Consider the following 22341-nt stretch of genomic DNA (forward strand, 5'->3'; position numbering starts at 1 on the left):
ACCAATGTGACTATGAGATTTCATATTTTATGAGTGAAATTATTTGACACATACTCACACACAGACACAAACATTACTCGATGAACTGTGTCAAATGATATAGAACACTTAGACCTTTGGTCCAATTTTCACTAGTCAATCTTTCAAGTGATTACATAAATTTTCTATATGAGAAATTCAATAAGTGTAGTTTTATAGAAAAGCATCGTTATCATGATTTCGAAAAAACACTAACAATTAGGTACAAGTTTAATAAAAGATATTCAAATTTACATTTTTTTTACTTGAAAAAGATAGATTTAAATGTGACAACCCTGCACGCTATACAAAATTGAACAAAGCACGCTGCGAATGGAGAGAAATCGCATGTACCGACGCGTACCAGTTTTGCATAGTCATTTTGAATGACGATTTAAATGTTTTGACACTCAATGGACAATTTGACAATTTCGAAACCGGAAGTCGGATCTGGATGAAATTGCACAGTATATTTAAAAACAATGAGAGCTTTAATTTGAACCATGATTTGTGAAAACCGGTTTAACCGTTTCTGATAAATCGAAGTGAGTTCCGTTTTTGGAGTTTTTCTTCACTATTATCGGTGCTTTCCGAAGCGGAAACCGGGAATAGTAATCATTAAGTAGTTTTATGTATTCACTAATTAACAAGATCTGCCAACTAGATGAATTAAGCAGCAAGTTTTATAAAAATATGCACCTCGTTCCGCCCTCGCTTGTGAAAAATACGCATGAAATTTAAAATTTTCACTAATCGCAATGTAATACCGGAAATCGGATCTGGATAAACTTTCCGGGAACTTTTAAAAGAATTTCAAGACCTTTTATTTGCTTCTTAGTATGTGAAAATCGGTTAATAAATTTCCGAGAATTTTTTTTGCGCATTTTGTCATATATTTGTATTTAATTTCTGTTAATTCCGGAAGCGGAAGTGGGGTTCAAATGAAATTCAAGAAAATTGTATGAGGGCATAAGACCTTTCATTTGAATCTAAGTTTGTGAAAATTAGAGCAGCCATCTTTGAGAAACGTGTGAGACTATTTATTTGCTTTTTTTGGTGCAAATCTCCCTGTAATTCCGGAACCGGAACTCAGATAAAATTTAATGACAGTCTATGAGACCATAAGACTTTTTATTTGAATCTGAGTTTGTGAAAATCGGTTTAGTAATCTATGTAAAAATTGAGTGACATTATTTGTCACATACACACATACACACAGACATTTTGTGATCTCGATGAACTGAGTCGAATGGTATACAACACAAAAACTGGTGTAGCAAATTCGGTTATCTCGCGAAAAATGAGGGGTCCACTCTTACTCTTAAACATTGCATTCATTGAGCAATCAGGAATAAGCAATCAGAACTAATTTGCTCGAATGACACTTTCCCCTAGTTATTTGGAGATTTGTGCCATGCCGTAGCTTCTTATAAATTTCTGATGGAAAGGGAAGAATAAAAGGAACATGGTAGGAAATCGGGAAGTGGGTGAGGTGGAAAACAGCACAAAACATAAAAAAACAAATCGTTCTGCATCCCCGAAAGGATGCTGAACGATCTGCAGGTACCAAAATTCACAAGTAATAAAACCTCTACCCCCCGAGAGGATTTAGAAATTTTACAAAAGCGACACCATTCTGAATTCCCGGAAAAGCAGAACGACTAGCAGTATGTACGAGCAGAAGTAAATTTGGCACCCCATAAATGATGCCAAATAATCTGCTAAAACCTATTCAAGGTCAATACAAAAAGGATTCATTCACTCCAGGAAGAACGATGACTATAGCCCCCTACCACATTGTATGGAGAACCAAAAACCCGGATACGTAGTTGCGTCAATGCGGAACAGTTACATATCAGATGATATGAAGTATTTACCGTAATCGCATGCACACACAATAATACTCAGCACGTTGAATAGTAGCCATGTGATAATTGAGTTTACAATGTCCAGTCAGAGGTCTGTTCAGAATACTGCAATGATGCTTGGAAAAATGCTGTAGACACTGACATTTTCAGATTCAAATCTGGTAAAAATGCTTTTGTCTGAGCGCAAGTTTGCAAGCTGCGCCAGTTGCTGGCATGTTTGGATGCAGCCCAAGAACGAATCTTGGGCTTTATCCAACTAGTTGAAAGTGGTAAAGCTGATTCAGGATCAGCTCTAGCCAACTCACTAGCCCATTCATTTCCAGTAATACCAGAACTGAGTGCTTTTAAAGCTGCCTGACTGTCGGAACAAAAATAAATTCGTTTACCACAGATCCTCTGCTAAAATGCCGATTGTATTCAACACAGAATCGCGTAGATTTCTGCTTCGAATACAGTACAGTATCTACCAAGTGAATGAGACTGCTCTAGCCTCATTTCACGACAGTAGACACCAGCACCAGCACGACCACTCAACAGAGAACCGTCCGTATAACAAACTATGTATTCATCAAGCTGTCGTTCCAGACAATCAGGCAACCATTCCTTACGAAGAGAATAGCTCACATTGAATGTTTTGAAAGGAAAACTGCATGTGAGAGTTAGGTCACTAGGAGCGAGTGAATACTCATCCCACGTAACCATTTGAGACCACAAGCGAGTGTGGCTAGTAGCATATTCTATAGAATTACTGTTCTAAAGCCCTGTAACCTATGCACGGTATGCACAAGATAATGCTTCTTGTTTTAGGAATACATGTAGTGGTTTATTGCACAATAGCGCCTCTAGAGGAGCAGTAGGAGTTGTCGTGAATGCTCCTGCCATCTCTATTACGACCATCTTTTGGAGATGACTTAGCTTTGACTGAACTGTCGCAACTTCTCCTTTCTACCACCATACAAGACATACATATGCTAAAATTGGTCTAATAATAGTTGTGTACATTCAATGAATGTATCTGGGTTACCATGATTTTCCAATAGCTCGTCTGCATTGGCCGAAAGCCACGCAAGCTCTTTTAATCCTGAAGTCAATGTGAGCAGACCAATTCAGTTTTGAATCAAGAATAACCCCGACGTATTTAGCTTGATCAGTTCCATAAAAGTGAGGATATTACACCACCTTGATGACACCCACAGACAATCAGCTTCCTAATCTCTGCTTGCCGAAGCGATGAACAAAGAAGTCGATTGTTAAGCTTTGCGTGTATCCAATTTGTGATACTTGAAGGTATGCCATGACCACGGACTGCTTCCAGAATTGAATTGAAAGACACGTTATCAAAGTCACCTTCAATATCTAGGAAAACTCCCAAGCAAAATTGCTTTTGTGAGAAAGCTTTTTCAATGCTGTACACAACATCATGTAACAGGATTGTAGTGGACTTTCCACGTTGGTAAGCATGTTGCATTCCATCAAAGACATCATATTAACAAGATATCCAGCTTTCACATTTACCGAACAAATCATTGGCAACATCCTTTTTTTACAAGCATGTCGCCCTCAGGTGAGTCCGCATCGAATCTCATACATATAAGTAGGGAAGAGAAATGTCAAATTCGTGCGCGCCAAAATAGCAGGGCTGCGCAACCATACAGTTGACATGATATGTTGAATGTGATGCCGTGCGATGGCGTTGCTGAACTGAAGATTGATTTCGCTCCAAGCTGACAGGGTCTGATTCCATGTAGCGGATGCACGCTCAAACTAACATTTTGATATAGTGATCGACTATGCGTTTCACTGTTTCAAGAAAAAATGAGAAGACTGATAGGCCTAAAACTCTTCGCTTCCTCATAAGTATTGCGACCGCCTTTGGGAATAAATTTGACAATTATTTTCTGCACAGCTCTTGGAATATATCCTGTCGCAGGACTAAAAGTATATATTTTCTTCAAACGATTTTTGAAATGCTCATACCCTTTCTACAGTAACACCAGGAAAACAAACAAACTCAGCAGTAATGTTTGATAATATCGCAACATCGATCAGAAGTGATAATGTTATCTTAATATCATTATCAGAAAATTAATCATTATGATAAAGTAAACGATAATCCCCGACGATAATCAGTGATGACACCATGGTAATGAGTATGATTTTGTTTAACACTGGTGAACATAGTTAGTTAAATTAATCACATGTACTTATTGAATATTTGAAATCTATTGGCATAAATGATAAGAAGGTTTTATGACTACTGAAGACGTATTGGTATACAGTCCAGATGAAACACTTTCGATTTGATACCATTTCACTTCTTTAGAAGAAGTGAAAAATTGCATTGATTTTTCAACTAACCAGAAACATTCGAAATTTTTGTAGGAAATTGCCCGAAACGTGGGAAAGAGTTGTAATAATTTCTTAACCGATGTATAGTGCTTTACATAAAAATTCGTTGTAATAATTTCTTAACCGATGTATAGTGCTTTGCATAAAAATTCGTTATACACTAAAGAAAAACAAAACACTTCAACCTGCTTGTATAGCCATCCATGGAGCCCTTAAAAATTCATTTGTCCTAATATGATCAGTATCTAACGGGGAAACATATTGGAAAACTGACATATAAACACAATGATGTAATGAAAACCGCGAAAATGTTACCGTAGAGACGGGACTAGAACCCGTAGCTAACTCCTAGCCATAGAAATTGTTTTACCAATTAAACTACCCTGCATATGAAAACACATGAAGAGAAAGTCCAATTGATTGGACGAAACTAAGCATGCTTCGCTGTACTTAGCCAGCACGGTATTCACTTACAGTCCCGTATCGACGGAAACAAATTCAACAGAAACACTTATAATGATCACGAGTCTATTTCTACCCATCTATTTTTGCCGCACGATACTGATTCGAGACTTTTGTTTTTGTCCATTTCGCTATCCTCGAGGTAACACACGATAGTTTCATCCATCGATTTAATGGATCTCCACTAGTGTGTGGGAGCAGCATTGACAATTGTGTGATCTCAAACACAATGGTAAAGGTACACAAACCTTTTATTGACCTTCAACGATTTGTTTTAGTCTTTGTTAAGACGTAGAGCTGTCTTGAGCTAGTTTTAATATGATCAGTATCTAACGGAGAAACATATTGGAAAATATGATATGACATATGAACACATTGATGTAATGAAAACGTTCCTATTTCTATGAATAGTTACTACAAATTGAAATTCATGTAAAGTACAAATAATTCAAACTAGATCTCTGCGCCGCCAACTCCGACAATTTTGTTACGCCGTCAATTTTTAGTGAAAACGGTCAACGCACCAACTACCTTAGGGCGGTGTCAGAGTGAGGGCGGAACGCGAAGCGTCGGGATGCACTTCCAAGCTAGCTACGTTGGATCAAAGCAAACCTGTCAGAGTGAGCGCGATGCGGTAAAAGTGCATCGCTTCAAAACGCCTCGCCCATCGCGTCCGTCTCTGACAGCAACCTTATTTTGATCGCGCTGCTGGATTAACTAGAATATGTTTCGATTTTTATTACATTTTCCCAATGCACCATGAAAAAGTATTTTTCAGTTCATTTCGTACAGTTTTTCAAACCGGATAAAGGGATTTACTAATTCACCCGATTTCAATTCTTAGCTCAAAATCCAGATATGGAAAAACATATTAACAATGCATCGAAGTTTGTTGAAATATAAAGCCCAAATTCCACAAAAGGAATGTATTTGTTTTTATTAAGAACCTTTTAACTGGAGGGGAATGTATTGGCTACGACTATGACTATGCTTAGCTTTGCACCTGTGAACAAACACTATTTTTACTAATAGATTTCATTATAATGAACCACTACACTACAGTTTTATCAATTTTAATAACTATTACCCAAAAGTGACCCATTTTACCAATATTAAACCAATACCACCGTCAGAATTTTATATTTTCGAGTTTAATAACGACTAATATAAACACAAGCCTACCTCAAATTTCTTAATGTACAATGTTTTCCTATACAACATGTCCTGGGTTGGCGGTGCCATTAATAGGGCGCTGGTCTTGCTAGTCAATTGCCGTATGTTCGAGTCCCGATCGGGAAGGGTTCTTAGTGTCAATAGGATCGTAGCACTAACCATGCAGTGGTGGTTATGTATGCAAAAATTTGATTGCAAAGTCTATTGAAAAAAATACTCCTTTTACAAAAAAAAAAACAAAGTGTAAGGTTGATGTCAGAATGAGCGCGGAACGCGGACCGAAGCGAAGCGATTCAATGCGATGTACTGTTTTCGCATCGCATTCACTCTGACAGGTTTGCTTTGATCAAATGCAACTAGCTAGCACGCGCGCCACGACGCATCGCGTGACGCTTTCACTCTGACATCAACCTAACATTTATAGTCAAGTCCCCGTTCACGTGCAAATAGTCTTTTGCTTGCCGTGCGAGAGAAGTTAACATGGTGGTAACCCTAGCAACCCAATCGCTCACCGGTGAAGCGAATTGCAATCAGAGCTTAAAATTGTCACGCATTCTCAATGAAAGAAACCATTCCAGCAGTCTCATTTTCAATGTTTTACTGTCTTATTCGTAAATGACCGACACCAGAACAAACGAAGAGAGACGAAGAATTTTCGTTTCTCATCGAAAAAATGAGAGAGCATAATTGCCAACGTCACTCTTTCCTCTGTGACAAGACGAAACCAAACTAACGTCTACAGGTAAAAAAAAAAATAAAAAATAAAATAAAAATAAAAAAAACGTCTCTTCAGGTAGCAACAACAGAATTTCAATTCTCATTCTTTCATCAATGAATTGAAAATATGTGACGCTTGGCTATAAAAAGTGACTAAAATATGGCAAATCGAAGTAATTACATCCCAGAACTTCTTTGGAAACCAAAACTACTACAAATTCGAGCACCAACAGTTAAAACTTATTGTGAAACTTTTTTCTGTCGTTTTCAATTCTCACAGCTTTGGTTGAATATCGACACTGCATACTATGGGATTTTCATTGAAAACAGCAAATGACTGAAAGGGCAAATGAAAGAAATAACACAATTTTGAAACTACTGTCCCGCTTATGTCATTGACAGGACATGAAATTCGTTCTCATAGTTTGCAAGCAAAGCTAAGAGTGACAGTAATTTCTTGTCATTTTCGTCTATTCTTTAGTCAATGAAAATGACTTTTTTTAGCTTTGATTGCAATGTAGTGAATACACACACAAACGAACACATATTTGACGAAAACAGCACCGCATTGCACACATGTTAAAAGTGACAAATCCATCAACAAATTTTCGAGATTCAAGCGCTTCAAATTAGGTCCAAAAAATCAATTGCCGAAAGTTCAGAATAGACCTGCTAGTTTCCGTAGAATCAACAGCTAAAAATACATTCAATATACTCCAGCGAACACGACGACGCGCCACACAAATCCATCGAGCGACAAACTAGCTGCTCCGTTAGCGGCTGGCTGCCGATTGAAAAAAATGTAACATGACATAGGTATATTTATAGATTCCCTTTTCTGTGAACGTTCATGTGATGCAGAAGAAAACGATCGAAACCAGCAGCTGTGCACGAAAAATCAACAAGATGACATCATTTGCTCTTCTGTGCTTGGGTAATGAAAACATAGGTCAATTCTAACCAATTTTTCAATAGTATACTATTCAAATACTGAAACGCTCTAGTGTGCTCACAATTTTGCCAAAGAAAATTGATTTTATTATATCTTTAAAATTTAATGATATAGAATGTTGGTGTTTTCGGAAAAAATGTTCCGGAGTTCAAAACAATGTAAACAGTTTCTCTCATTGGTTGTGCAATTCAGGATTGACTGAGTCTAGCAAATTCCCGCAGCTCAAGATCATGTTGACTTATTAAATGTCCATTAATCGAATGAGTTTTTATTATAACAACAATGTGGCCTTCTGTAACTAAAAATCAGAATCTTTTACGAGAGTGAAGTTATCAATCAGTTTTCAATAAGTTGGTGAAGGATAGACAAACTGAAAACTCTTTTGCTAGAAGGCTCCAGTAAGCTACAGGAGTATTAGGATGAATATCTGCATCTGAAATCTGAGGAACTTGGTAGAACGAAACTCGTACTTCATATTAAACCTTTGATATGTAAGTATAGCGATGTATAATGTTAAGTACATAAATCTTGACATGTATTGTATTTTATTATTATTTTTTTCATTGACCACGGAAAAGTCCAATGTAGCGAAAATTTCATAGTCTCGCTCATCATCAGGCAATAAATAAGTCTCTCCATCTTTCATGTCAACGGATTACGATAGCCCAACCGATACATTTGGGCAATTATCATAGAGTTAATTCTGACATTTTAAAATAAACCTATAACTGAGCCTAGCACTTAAGAACTAAAAAAGGAGTTTGACAGTAACTGGGAACAATGAACACACGCCGCCGCCGCCGCCGAAATTTGTTTGATTTTTATATTTTGGATCGGCTCACAGCTTTAAATCAAACAAATATGCTTTCCTAAAGATATTAGAATGTTTTCTAAATTCTCTTTAGAAAATTGATTTATCATAAACAAATTGAATTCATGCTTTAATTTGATGTTCTTCTGGATTAGAAAAATTAAACATTTCTCTAATGGTCAAAATATTTTTTGCGTTCCACAAAAATAAAGTCAGACTGAAAGTAAAGTAGTATGCATAAAAATACCTGTAATTCGTGATTCAACAAGTTTGAAAAGTGCATTAATGGATATGATAGTGAAAACAAAGCAAAGCCAAGTCAGGGTACTACATTCCGATGTCGAACTTGACCTTCTGTTTCAACAGAGTTCGCAACCGACTCGTAAGTGTACAGGACTGTTGCATGGAGAGTGCTACGATCCTATGGACACTAAGAATCCTTCCAAGTAAGAATTTGAATGTACCACATTTGGCTTATTAGACCCGCGACTTATAATTTGAAACACCGTCCGGGGTAGTTTTTTTTATTAAAACTTCAAAGTTTCAGCATTAGTTGGTTACATTTCTCCAGTTTGAACGAAATCTCGAATCTTCCTTTTGATAGAGCCCGTTAGCGTTTGCACATTGGGAATAGACACGAAATCAACAAATTTTATCCGCATTTGCTCGAAGTACTTGACTGTCCCGCCGCTTCGTCGCATTCGCTCTCGAAGTTTCGGGCAATTCGGAGGATTCATGAGCTTGGGGACAAGATCTATCTTGCTGGTAGTGTACCACTCCAGAACCGTTTTGGAAGAAAGGCTGGCTTTTTAAAGTAACTTTAAATTCAAATTTAAGGTTATCAACGTTAAAAAATGTGAGGAATGCTTCTTTTTTCAGGCCACAACTGCGAATCGCTTGCCAAATCAATGCCTTCTTCGCGAATTTGTCGACAAACACGAACTTCAATTTTCCCGGCAAATCTCCACGTCCAGTCGCTTTGATGTTTACTGGCTTTGTACTGTTGTATCCTTTCCTGGCATATCCATTATAAAAATCGCCACACGAAAATTTTTCAACTTCTTTGTATAGACGCCATATAAAAACTAATCGTACGATATGCGTTAAAATTTGACAGAATGTGTATAAAAGTGTTGCCAACGTTGAGAGAATAAAAGTTTACCGATTGGACAAGCGCGGGAATTTTAAAATGAAAATTCCGGTTCTTTTTTTATCATAAGGTATAATGTAAATTCTGGCATATTTGTTCATAAAACAAATTTTCAAGTTCACGATTTATATTCCAATAAATAAATATTTTTTTTTAATGTTCGATTTTTCTTTCAGTTTTCGCATCAATCGTATCGAAGCACCCATCATCAAGTATGAAGAGGACTGTGCAGAATCACTCACCATTTACGATGCCAACCATCCAGATCCGGCTCGGATCATCAAAACATTTTGTGACACCTTTTCGAGACCGATGGAGAAGATAGATTTTGTCAGCACCAGCCGTTCGTTGTATGTGAAGTTTTTGAGTAAAACAGGTTCCTACAGTGGCAGCTCACTGTACTATTGGGCTCATTACGACTTCTTCAACAATACCCGATACGGTGATCCTGTTCCAAATACAATTTGCGATGAGGTGTTCTACGCCTGGAAATACAGTAAAGGAGTACTGGGATCACCGAGGAACACACTCATTTTCAAGCGAGCATCCGGAAGTGACGTGCGATGTCAGTATAAATTTGTCACCGATCGGAGGCTGTTTTCGCGAGTTGTCGTTGAGGTAACCTCCATCACTTTCAAAGAAGTACCGTATTCGATGAATGCTTGCACTAGATGTCACGAGGAACGAGTAGATAAGCTGATCCTGTGGGAAGAGAAAGACAAGAACCAGAATCGACTGGCGTGCTTTTGCGATAACATTCCGCGTCCAGTGCGTGTGATTTCATCAGGTGATCAGATGAATCTCGAGTTGATTATTCAAGGACAACACGCTACAACAAGCTACTTCAAGAATCCGAATACATTGTTCGAAGCGAATTACGAATTCGCCCACGGGCCAATTTGTGGACCAATTACACTTGGTCCCTCGCCGGACGGAGAGCTAGTATTTCCGTATAAAAATTCACTAGGTCTTCAATTGACAGAGAACAGACGAGAGAAGTGTATATGGGAACTGAAGGTAGCCGCTCAGAGAGATTTATGGCTGCACCTAGATAAGGCCCGATTTGCTGAGCGAAGTTGTGATCATGGCCGAATTGAGGTCTACTTGGCTGGACGCTTGGAACCAAGGTTCATAATTTGTCCAGAAAATGTTAGTTTAGCGAGGGATTTGCCGATTCTTTCGGCAGCCGAATTGGGTGCCGTCGAGAACGAAAACGAACCTCTTCCGGTGCTGATTCAGTATACTGGAGACAGTGCCATTGGAAAGAACGCCTTCAAATTCGTTTGGACTGAATTGTTTCATTTACCGAGAAACGCAGATGGAACGTTAGCTACATCATCTATGTTCAAAGATAGTTGTGACTTTTACTGTCCGGGCGATCAGCACGTTTGCATTCCGGAATATTTACTTTGCAACGGTTACCAAAACTGTCCGAATGTGTCTGGACTTCGTGTCGTTGAGAGCAATATCGACAAAAACTACGAATACATCGAAGAAAACTACATCCGAACCGGATTATTCGATAAGGAATTCCTATTGAACATAGACTATCTAACCGATGAAGCGCCAGAGCTCTGTCGCACTAAATACATTCCGAACAACGGAGACTATCCGGACATAATCGAATGTTTCCAGTTTCCAATAATCCAAATGGTTGTGGCCGGTGTTGTCCTCAGCACATTGATTATTCTCGCCTTTACCATTTACTGCCGACTGTACGGACAGAAGTACTACGACTGAGACGTACCCCATTCGAGCTGGGGCAGATGCACTCGTTCAGCCATGTTCGTAGAAACCGTGTAGCCAATAGAAGAATTCCTCTACAAGCGACTAGGTTTTAGTAAATCAATACTCAACCAAGCAAACAAGCATGCCTTCATTTTCCTCCCATTTCTCCAGTTTATTAGTAAAAAAAAATCTCAAACACACAAATTTACGATTACCTTCCTTAGGAAATTTAAAAGTGCACTCCGATGAAGATCGACACACATTGTTCCGAAGGGTGGCTGCAATGAAACGATAAACTATCTACGTAGAAAGAGTTTTGCCAGCTTCGTTTCAGAAGTTGAAAGTTGGTCTAGTCTACGCAAGTCGCCAGTTAATCAGAATTACATAATTTTTAGGAAAGAGATTTCCCAGGTTATTTTTACCTCATTTGGTAGGCTCAGATTTAAATGACGTCACTCGTCAACCAAGCGATTCGAGTTTGACTTTTACAAGGTAAACCAAAGAGAAAACAGACGGATGGAGAGAGTTGTTGAGAATTTATTGGTCGTTTTCGAATGCATATAGAAGAAAAATAAAAAAAAAACTCTCGTCAGATGATCTAATTATTTGAAGTAGAGAAAGAAGTTATTTAAATGAAGACAAATTTAAACCGCACTGCACAATTTGTAAATAAGCAAGTAAAAACAAATCTAACGAGATGAAATAGGAAAAACAATTCAATTATATACAACTGCAAACCAAAACATGTAGAAACGGACAAGGATCGATGAAGGTTAATAAATTCTATTGAAGATGATATAGTGAAGGAAATGTGAGTAAAATTTATTGAATTATCACATATAACCTACGAATGGTGAATTAAAAACGCCGACTGCCTTTGTCTTTTTCTGACTAATACACTTTTACCTTTCTCTATGAAAAGGAGATTAAATTTATGGAAAAACAGACTTTCGATCCGAGCCTTGGAGACCCCTAGTATTATATACCATTCGACTCATCTAGATGAAATCGGAAAATGTCTGTATCTGCACCTTAGAAAGATTTTGCTTACTGCCAATTTTCTCAAAGTGTATTAGTGTATTAATTATTGAGCATTCAGTGACGCAGCTTTTGGTGAATTAAATACAATGAGGAGAAAAAAAAATCCGCGTGTGCAAGCAAAGAAAAATGTCTTCGGTCTGACAAAAGAACCAACACGGTAACAGTTTGAATTTCCATTCATGAAATTTAACCACCGAAACGATCGACTGTTGTACCGGAGATCGCCTCTACAGTCCATTCCATCCGTTAAGAAAATCAAAAAGGAAATTGCAAGCAATAGCTGACATCGAAAAATATATTAATAGGAAGTATATTCACATTTTTGCATGCATTCTTGCATTCTCACAACTGATCAAATGCGCCGTGTTTCAAGTCGATCGTTACGATGGATAAATTCCATGAATTGAAATTTAAATTGTTACCGTGTTGGATCATGTCATCATGTGCTGTGTGACGAAATAAAATCTCCATGGGACTGATATGCGTGGAATAGTGATTATTTTAGAAATTTTTTTGGCGTAATACCCCCATCATTCGAAATAACTAAAAACGAGATATAAATGAGAATAATTTTTCGTACAGTCTGTTGAGTAAAAGTGTGTCCAGCATAATTTTGAAATAGTTTATTGATTGCGTAGGTTGTTACTTATGTATTTAGCCTTGGCAACAGTGTTGCCCGGTAGATTTCCATCATAAAGTTTGACATTATTTTTACCATTATCATCTTCAGAACATTCTGTCATTCGAGCGCTATTGGCTGTGAATTGAAAATTTTACCTCAGCAAAAAAAATTGAATTGAATCGTGAACGTTTTCGTGCAATGATTTTTTACGATTTTCGTCGTTGATCATCAAGACAAGAGTGCTTCAATCAACTTAGCTCGACTTTTGGCAGTGTAGCACCATCCTAAGCGACTGTAAAAAACTGGTATGACGCATTCAATCGTGGTCGTAGTTCGCTTGCCATGTCACGTACCGTTGAATTGAGGCAGCCTTGGGCATTAGTGCGAAAAGCTTATAGCGCTCAAAAAAATACTCGTGTCGATTGGTGCAAAGAAATGCTGCACAAAATCAATTCTGGTGCTTCAAATTTGGTGTATAACATCTACACAGGTGACGAAACATGGATTTACTCCCGAAAATAAACTGCAGTATGGGTGTTCCAAGAAGAACGAAATACTACAAAAGTTCGATTGAACCACTTCAAGAAATTATGGCTTGTCTTTTCGGTATAAACAGATATATTGCTACTGTTTCTTTAGAGGATCGTAAGACCGTCAATTCTGATCGGAATACCACCATTTGTTTGCTAGAAGTTTTTGTGATATAGAGTAAACAAACGCAAGACTCAAAATCATTCTTCATCACGATAATGCAAGCTCTCAAACATCGGTTCAAGCAACCAAATATTGAGCGCCCAAAACGTCGAAATGATGGCCCACCCGTCGTATAGTCCTGACTTGGCACCTAACGACTTCTATTTGTTCTCTTCCGTGAAGAACAAACTGTGTGGAGAGCGATTCGATACTCCTGATGAAGCTGTTGAAACGTTCTAAAACCTTGTTTTAAAGGTACCTCAAGAAGGGTGGAAAAATGTTATGAAAATTGGTTCAAGCGTATACAAAAGTGTATTGATCATCCATGAGAATATTCTGAAAACAATAAAACCATTTTAGATCAAATATAACACTGTTTTCATTTTAGGCTTAATAGTTCAATCAACACTATCAATTATAATTATTGGCATCTTCGATGCATACTTTCCATTAAATTTTTTGCGTATTCGAGAAGAAGCGCCTTCCACATGGGTCGAATCCGTTGGGAAAGCTGCTTCAAAGTGTAAACGCGCTTTCCATGGAGCTTCTGCTTGATGTAGCCCCAGACGGTTTCACAATAGGATTTGCATCAGGCGACTGCGAAAGCCAACCAAGTTTCACAATGCATTTTCCCCTTTTCTCAATTGACTTTGACTGATTTTTTTTCAAAGCTCCAAAGACAGAAATTTCCACTACCGACAAAAAAAAAGTCGACATCACTTACCAATTGCAAGCTATGATAGAACCGCTCTTATTTATTGTTGTTCTTTTTGATTTGGTTCAAATTTTTAGTTGATTGGGTAAAAGTAATTGTATTGAGGTTGTTTTTACCTGAATAGAGAATTGGGGTAGTATTTTTAAACGAAAGTAACAAACAAAAATATTTAAAATATTGAATTTTTCTTGAACACTAAAATCGTCAATAATGGGCTTTAGGGTTAATCAAATTTACTCAAGTAGAGATTTTCCTGGTTACATGATATTGAAAAATGTGTGTATGAAATGACAATGTGTCTTATTCCCCCATAAATTCATTTAGTATGGAAAACAAATTTCCAGACTATTCTTATGATATCTTTAAGAGTTTTGTAATCGTTCACTGTTTAAAGGTTCTTCATTGTGCACTATTCCGACCAAGTCCGAAAAAGCAGTTATTGTTTGGTTCCCTTCCCACGTTTCTGTACTTTGAATGTCTATGTGTCTGCCCGATCTTAAAATTTCAATAGCAAAATCAAATATTGAAAAAACTAAACACAAGTTAAATAATCTTCAACGTTCAGTTTGTGTTCGCATTTCATCCGATACAGTCGAAAATTGCTTACGGCCGAGACAACAGAAACCAAGACAATACAGTGTAGTAAACAATAGAGTATACAAAATGTGAAAATAGGGTAACGGCTCCCTATTTCATCTGAGTTCCTATTTCATCTGAGTTCCTATTTCCATCCCATCGCTTCACCTCATTACTTTGAAAATGAATAATATCTTACAACGTACCTGAACCAAACTGTAGAATGTTTTATAATGATTATTCAAGCTATTGTCACACTTTCCCATTGGAAGAAATGCTTCAAAATTCTTCGGTAATTGTTTTTCTCATTTAAAACAAACTCATTTTTCAATTTAGGACACATTTTCGTCTCAAGATTTACAGTTCGTCATGTTTCTGAATATCTACTAATCGATTCGTCTCAAAACATGATCACTATGTTACTTGCACATCAGACCCTTATGGAAAATCGGTGTGTTAAGAAAAATTCTTTTGAAAGTTTTGTTTTTAAAATTTTTATTTTTTGTCCTTCAAAACACTAAAACGAACACTAAACGGATATTCGAAATAAAACACGAATGTGCCAATGTTATTATATCCATGCAATCTACTCGGAATGGGAGTGATATACGGATATTTCTCGTGTGGGACAGACAAGAATTGATATTTTTCCCGTTTCGCCGTAATACTGCAATTTCTAAAGGTAACAATAGATACCATTCATCAAGCTAACTAGAAAATGATAGGAATCCATATGGTTCTGAAATGCGAGTATGGATAGACTAGCTTTTATCCAAAAGTTTTCATCGTGCTCCACTTTGTGAGATTTTCCTGCACACAAACTTTCATGCAATATTGTGCCTTGCAGTAGGAAGCTTCTTAGTAACGATTAGAAACGCGATTTTCCTACTATAGTAAAAATCTATTCTCTCTACGTTTTTCAAGAAAAGGAGTAATCATTCGTTTACAAAACTTACATGCAAAAGTATGTGAATGAAATCGTTGTGTATTTTTTTCCCGGCAAACGTGCAACTGTTTTAAACCGGGGCTAAATAAATAATCAACTCATAATGATGAAATCCGGAAAAATATTTTTTTTAGACAACAATGGAGAACTGAATTTGATGCACTCGAATCGTAGATTCCAAACACAGGAAGAACAAACGCGGCATAATCTTATAATATAGGTATAATAATAAAGAAACGAGTCAATTTTCACATTTGATTGGTTGAAACTTGGTACAACTAATTGAATGATACAATCAATTAAATGAATCGCATGAGAATGCAGAGCAATAAATTAAAATGGAATGAAATGAATTAAATACAGTATATTTATTTTCTTCATTTCAAGGGCTTGCAACAAAATTTTCGATAAATCAATATCAGGAATCAGAACAAATTGGCTCAAGTGACACGTTTCTTTGGAAAAAAATCAGCTATCAGTAGGTAAAAAGTACGAAGTAGAGATGGACAATCCGCTCTTGAACTGTTCTAATGAATCAAAAGATAAGATAGCGAGCAGAAGCATCTCGGCTCTTTCTTTTGTTTCAATTATAGAGGGTTTAACCTTAAATTCATTCGCCTTTTCGAACCAGAAAAACATTCTGGCTTTATGTGCGTAGTTGGGAATCGAACACAGGCAGGTTGTGTAAAAGGCATCGACTTACCATCGCGCTATACCCGTCCCGGGTATAGCTCAGTGTTTTGAAAAATGTTCCTTTCTCGATTCTAGTCGTTTTGCCCTATAGATAATAACCTTCGGAACGATGCCTGCAAAATTAATGTTTCAACGAGAAACCCATTTACCCAAAAGCATTTTAGAATTTTAAAGTTCATTTGTGATTCAAAGTTGTTGGTTCAGTCAACGAGAATTCAGACCATCTGATTATAGTTAGGTTTGTGTTTAAGTTCTCCTAAGTCAGGGGTAGGAAAGTTTAAAAAAATACAATTTTTAAAATACCCATTTTTTAAAGAGCCACAAATATTTTCTTGTCGTCGGAACTAAAAGATGTTTTTGCTTTTTCGCACCCTATTCCCCCGTTTCTTCACTATCTCGATGTCAACTAATTAGATCTTTGTCGTTCTTAGTCATTTCGTTTCCATACCCCCTTTTTACCCCGTTTTCCACAACATTTACTTATCTATGTTTCTTTTATTCTCTTCCGTAACATCACCATCATTGCCCACGGAAGGCCGCTACAGTCGATGTCCAACATGCGGGTCACATATACAACAACGTTATAATTTGCTTATCGTCTTAAAGCTTTTACTTCATTTAATTTAAAAGAAAATGTAATTAGCATATGGAGCTTACCCTAGTTGTAGTCTTACATTTGAAAATCCGCATGTGGCTCGCGACCCGCGCATTCCCTACCCTCAGTTCAAAAATCAAAATCGATTTTCATAGTGATTGCATAGCCTCTCTATATGAGAAAGGCAAAACGTTCACGCACGTTCGCGACCCATGCCCTAGGTAGACATAGACATATATATATATATATATATATATATATATATATATATATATATATATATATATATATATATATATATATATATATATATATATATATATATATATATATATATATATATATATATATATATATATATATATATAATTTTGTATGAAAGCAATTATTTTTATAGTGTTAATTTTCTCTACCATACTGCGATTTCGGTTGAAGCGATAAACTTTTTCTCATTATCAATCGAGTTCATCTTATATAAATTAGAAATTAATCTTAAGCACTCAAAATTTACCCTGGGTAGTTGTCAATTTCTGAGGCGAAACAATATAACATGGAATTTCATCAGAGCTTGCATTACACAATATCAGAGCATACCAATTAAAGCTTCAAATCGTTTTATGACACTTTTTGTCTTGCTGTCTAGCAACAGCCTACCTCTAGCATGCTACGCGTAGGACTGAAACGTTAGCTATAATTTTGCTTATATTTATAGATTCGTATGTTATGCTTCCAACAGCTTCGCTTTTGCATCAATTGTCCAATCAGAGCGATGCTTTCCCTTTGATATATCGCTTACTCCTTCAAAAACCGTCGTCTATGGCAGGGAAATGCGATATGCCGGAAATTTTCAGCAGGCAAAATACGTGGCTTGATACATTCAAATCGAATCTTAGAAATATTTCCAATCAAATAATGAAATAATATTAATAATTGATACAAAATATATTGAGCTGTAAGTGTTTAAAACCTGACCACATTTCTACGTGTATTTTTCCTTGAGTTTCTGATTTGCACCCCTATATAGAAAATAAAGATGTGTTCCACATCAAAAATAGCTCCACAATTGTGCAATAGGCTAACTGCATATCTCGAAATAGCGATTAAAGGGACACCTTGGGGGGGCTGGCGTCGTCAGCGCGGTACTCTTTAATATCCTTAGCCATGGTTTTACAAGCTAAACTTAACTATTTCAATTAATATTATTTGCATAATCAGATGAAGTATGAGCACGGTTATTAAAAATATCTTTCAAACCGTAAAATTTTCTAGTTTTCGTCATAAATCCTTGAGGAATAAAATAAGGAAGAGCGAAATTACAATGGGTTTCTCCAGGGAACTGTTTTGCGCACCAATAGCTCGCTAAAACGCGAAAATTTGTGTTATCCCGCTTTTTAGGTATCGTTACTTCTTGTCGATTAAGGAAACTACAATACAAACTTAATCGCACTACATACATTTGAATATTCTTGCATCAATGTTTCTGCCTTCTTTTATAAATGGTAATAGAATTGGTGAAAAAAACGACTTTTGATCGAGCTCGATCAGATGACCAGCTCGACGAGATCGGAAAATGTTTCTCTGTGTGTGTATGTGTGTATGTTTGTTAGTGTGTGTAGAAGGCTGAAACAATGAAACAAACTTAGATTCGTTTGAAAGCTACCATTGAGTTATTGGTGAAGTTTGATGATCACGTGGCTATCCTTACCAGTTCCAGAGATATGATGATCTAAGTGAAGTAAACGACGAGTCAGTTTTTATCTACCAGTGATTGTTTTATTTTAGACTCGTTCGTTATCATTTGTTTCAGACAGAAATAATGAAGGAACATTTTTACACCTCCCAACAGGTTTTGGGAACAACTAAGGAACAACTAACGCATATTAGTGTGCTACGTTTAGTAACGAATCTTAAGACACTCATTTCTAAAAGTGTATTTTCATATTTATTTAAGGCCTGAGCACAGTGGGTTGCATAAAAATTGTGAATCGACCACGTGGTTCCCTCAATTCCCTTTTTCGTCTGTGTGTTTAAGGTGGGTGGGGGGAAGGAGGGTTAGGGTCTAAATGATGAAAAAAATCATCATTTTTGCAAATTTTTTCAGAGCTATTCTTCAACAAAATAAATTCAAATATTTTGTATGTTGAAAAACATCATTCGTACAACATTTTGTAGTTTTTTCGTGGAAAAATATTGAGAAATAAGTCGGTGAAGAGGCATTTTTGAGGACGCTTCTTAAAAATCATGATTTGCGGTGTCCACTGTATCTCAGCGCAGACTAATCAAAAGTGAACAAATCAAAGCAGCATAGTTAGAGCAGAAGTTTTTCTAAGCCCCAACGTTTCGGTTTGATTTTTTTTTTAATTTTTTGAATTTTTGGTGGTTGTTTAAAGTACGATTTTTTACGGAAAAATCGACCATTTTGTAGCTATAAAACCTCTTCATAGTAACAAACAACGGAAAAAAAACGTTGGGGTCTGGTTTTTTATATGTAGAAAGTGTGTGCAAAGTTTGAAAAAATTGGTGCAGTAGTTTTTGAATGACGAAGAATACGGACTTTCAAAACGTGATTTCGAGAAAAACGCGTTAAAAGTTTATTGTCTATAAAATCGAAAGAAACAATTTATTACTTAAGGGAGCTAACATTCTCAAAAAGCCATATTTTTTCTTTTGTATTTTGTTATAATGAGACATTTCGAGAATGTTTTGTCAAGTTTTTAAGTCAATCGAAGCAGAAATCTTGGGCCTATGTACGCAGCTCTTATTTCTTCGTAGTATGAGATCGGCAAAGATAAAAGCCCATAACTTGCTGAGTTTTGTTCCGATAGGCTTCAAAATTTCACAGAATATTCTTGAAATGTTTTACTATCAGAAATTAGAAAGAAAATAATAAATGATTTTTCAAAAGTGTTAGACCCTACCCGCCCCTTAAGAAAGTTATGATGGAAAGTTATTGATTTTATTCAAAGAAGAAGACAGTTCCAAACAAAAGTTTTTCTGAATGCAATGAAGCAACAAAATCAACCTCTGAAACTCAAACAGAAATCGTATTTTGATGTGGTTTGGACGATTTTTTGATGTGGCACTCTGTTAAAAGTGAATGGATTTTTACAATCTATGGCTTGAAACTATGCAATCCAATTATTGCAATCACAAAAACCTGTTTTAATCCACCTAGTGGTGTAATGATGCCTTTCTCATGTATAATATTGTTGTATTCTATTCAAAAAATTTTTCTTCGATTTTTGAAAAAAAACCAAGAGATTGTTTGTGCATAACATACAGAATAAAACAGTGCTTTGATTGCGTAGGTCATCCTTAAGAAAACGAAGTGGGTTCACTATTATATGCACTTCCGGCACCGGAACCCGAGAACCGGTATAATCAAAGTCGGTTCGTACGGCCACCAACTAACATGACACACAAACTCTACTAGTACGCACACTGAATTACGATTTGAATGTTTGTTGCATCCGAAAATATTTTAATTGACGGTGTACAATATTGAACACACTTTACCCTATAATTCCGGAACCGGAAATCGGATCCGGATGAAATTCAGAAATTCCGTATGGGACCACGAGACCTTTCATTTGAATCTAAGTTTGTGGAAATCGGTCAAACCATCGCTAAGAAAAGTGAGTGAGATCCATTTTGGTATATATGATCACTATTTCCGGTACTTCCGGAACCGGATACCGGGAACCAGGATAGCCGGAATCGGTTTGTTTAGTTGCCTACTGATAATGACTATCGATTTGTGTAGTTTTGGGACCTGTTTAGAAATTTTTTTACGTTTTTTGTTTCGCCGGTTTAAGTGACGGTGTACAATATTGAACACACTTTACCCTATAATTCCGGAACCGGAAGTCGGATCCGGATGAAATTCAGAAATTCCGTATGGGACCACGAGACCTTTCATTTGAATCTAAGTTTGTGGAAATCGGTCAAACCATCGCTAAGAAAAGTGAGTGAGATCCATTTTGGTATATATGACCACTATTTCCGGTACTTCCGGAACCGGATACCGGGAACCAGGATAGCCGGAATCGGTTTGTTTAGTTGCCTACTGATAATGACTATCGATTTGTGTAGTTTTGGGACCAGTTTAGAAAAAATTTTACGTTTTTTGTTTCGCCGGTTTAAGTGACGTTGTACAATATTGAACACACTTTACCCTATAATTCCGGAACCGGAAGTCGGATCCGGATGAAATTCAGGAATTCCGTATGCGATCGGAAGACCTTTCATTTGAATTTGAGTTTGTGGAAATCGGTCAAATCATCGCTGAGAAAAGTGAGTGAGATCCATTTTGGTATATATGACCACTATTTCCGGTACTTCCGGAACCGGATACCGGGAACCAGGATAGCCGGAATCGGTTTGTTTAGTTGCCTACTGATAATAACTATCGATTTGTGTTGTTTTGAGACCAGTTTAGAAAAAATTTTATGTGTTTTGTTTCGCCGGTTTAAGTGACGGTGTACAATATTGAACACACTTTACCCTATAATTCCGGAACCGGAAGTCGGATCCGGATGAAATTCAGGAATTCCGTATGGGACCACGAGACCTTTCATTTGAATCCAAGTTTGTCAAAATCGGTTCAGCCATCTCCGAGAAAACCTAGTGAGATTATTTGACACATACACACACACACATACACAGACATTGTCCAGCTCGATGAACTGAGGCGAATGGTATATGACACTTGGCCAATTTTCGCTGGTCGGTTTTTCAAGTGATTGCATAACCTTTCTATATGAGAAAGGCAAAAACTGAAAATTTTGACATCTAACTATGTATAACGTAAAAAGTAAACATCAAATCTCAAAACCAATCAGTTGCGTACTGACTGACGAGAAGACCTTTCATTTGCGACTAGTCTCGCCATCTCTGATATCTTGACTTCTTTGTGAATAACATATAATTAACCACACACACACACGGTCATTTGCTCAGTTCGTCGAGCTGAATCGGTTGGTCTTCCGGGCATCGGGTAATTTTCCCAAAATTCGAGCGAATCCTATACCAAATTTTTTATATTTACAAAAATATTGTGAAAACTCAACAAAAAGATTGGTTTTTGCTGATAATGCGAACAGAAGAGTTCAAAATTCCAGTTGCGTTTATGTAAATGAAGAAAATAGTGACCATTGTAAACTTTGTAAGCTTGTTGTTGGACATAGTGGCGCTTCCGGAGCTGCGCAGATAGCCTATACTACTGTTATGGCG

General features: G+C 36.8%; 1 protein-coding gene across 1 annotated transcript in view; it reads left to right on the plus strand.

Annotated features, from left to right (window-relative positions):
* Positions 1-12038, plus strand: part of LOC131436237 (uncharacterized) — a 166266-nt gene extending 154228 nt beyond the window's left edge. Inside the window, exon 8 of the mRNA XM_058604858.1 lies at positions 9677-12038. Coding sequence (XP_058460841.1) covers positions 9677-11240 — 1564 coding nt within the window. The 3' untranslated portion in view covers positions 11241-12038. The remainder of the gene's footprint in view (positions 1-9676) is intronic.
* Positions 12039-22341: the final 10303 nt, after the last annotated feature.

This window comes from Malaya genurostris, chromosome 3 (assembly GCF_030247185.1).
Source record: "Malaya genurostris strain Urasoe2022 chromosome 3, Malgen_1.1, whole genome shotgun sequence".
NCBI lineage: Eukaryota > Metazoa > Arthropoda > Insecta > Diptera > Culicidae > Malaya > Malaya genurostris.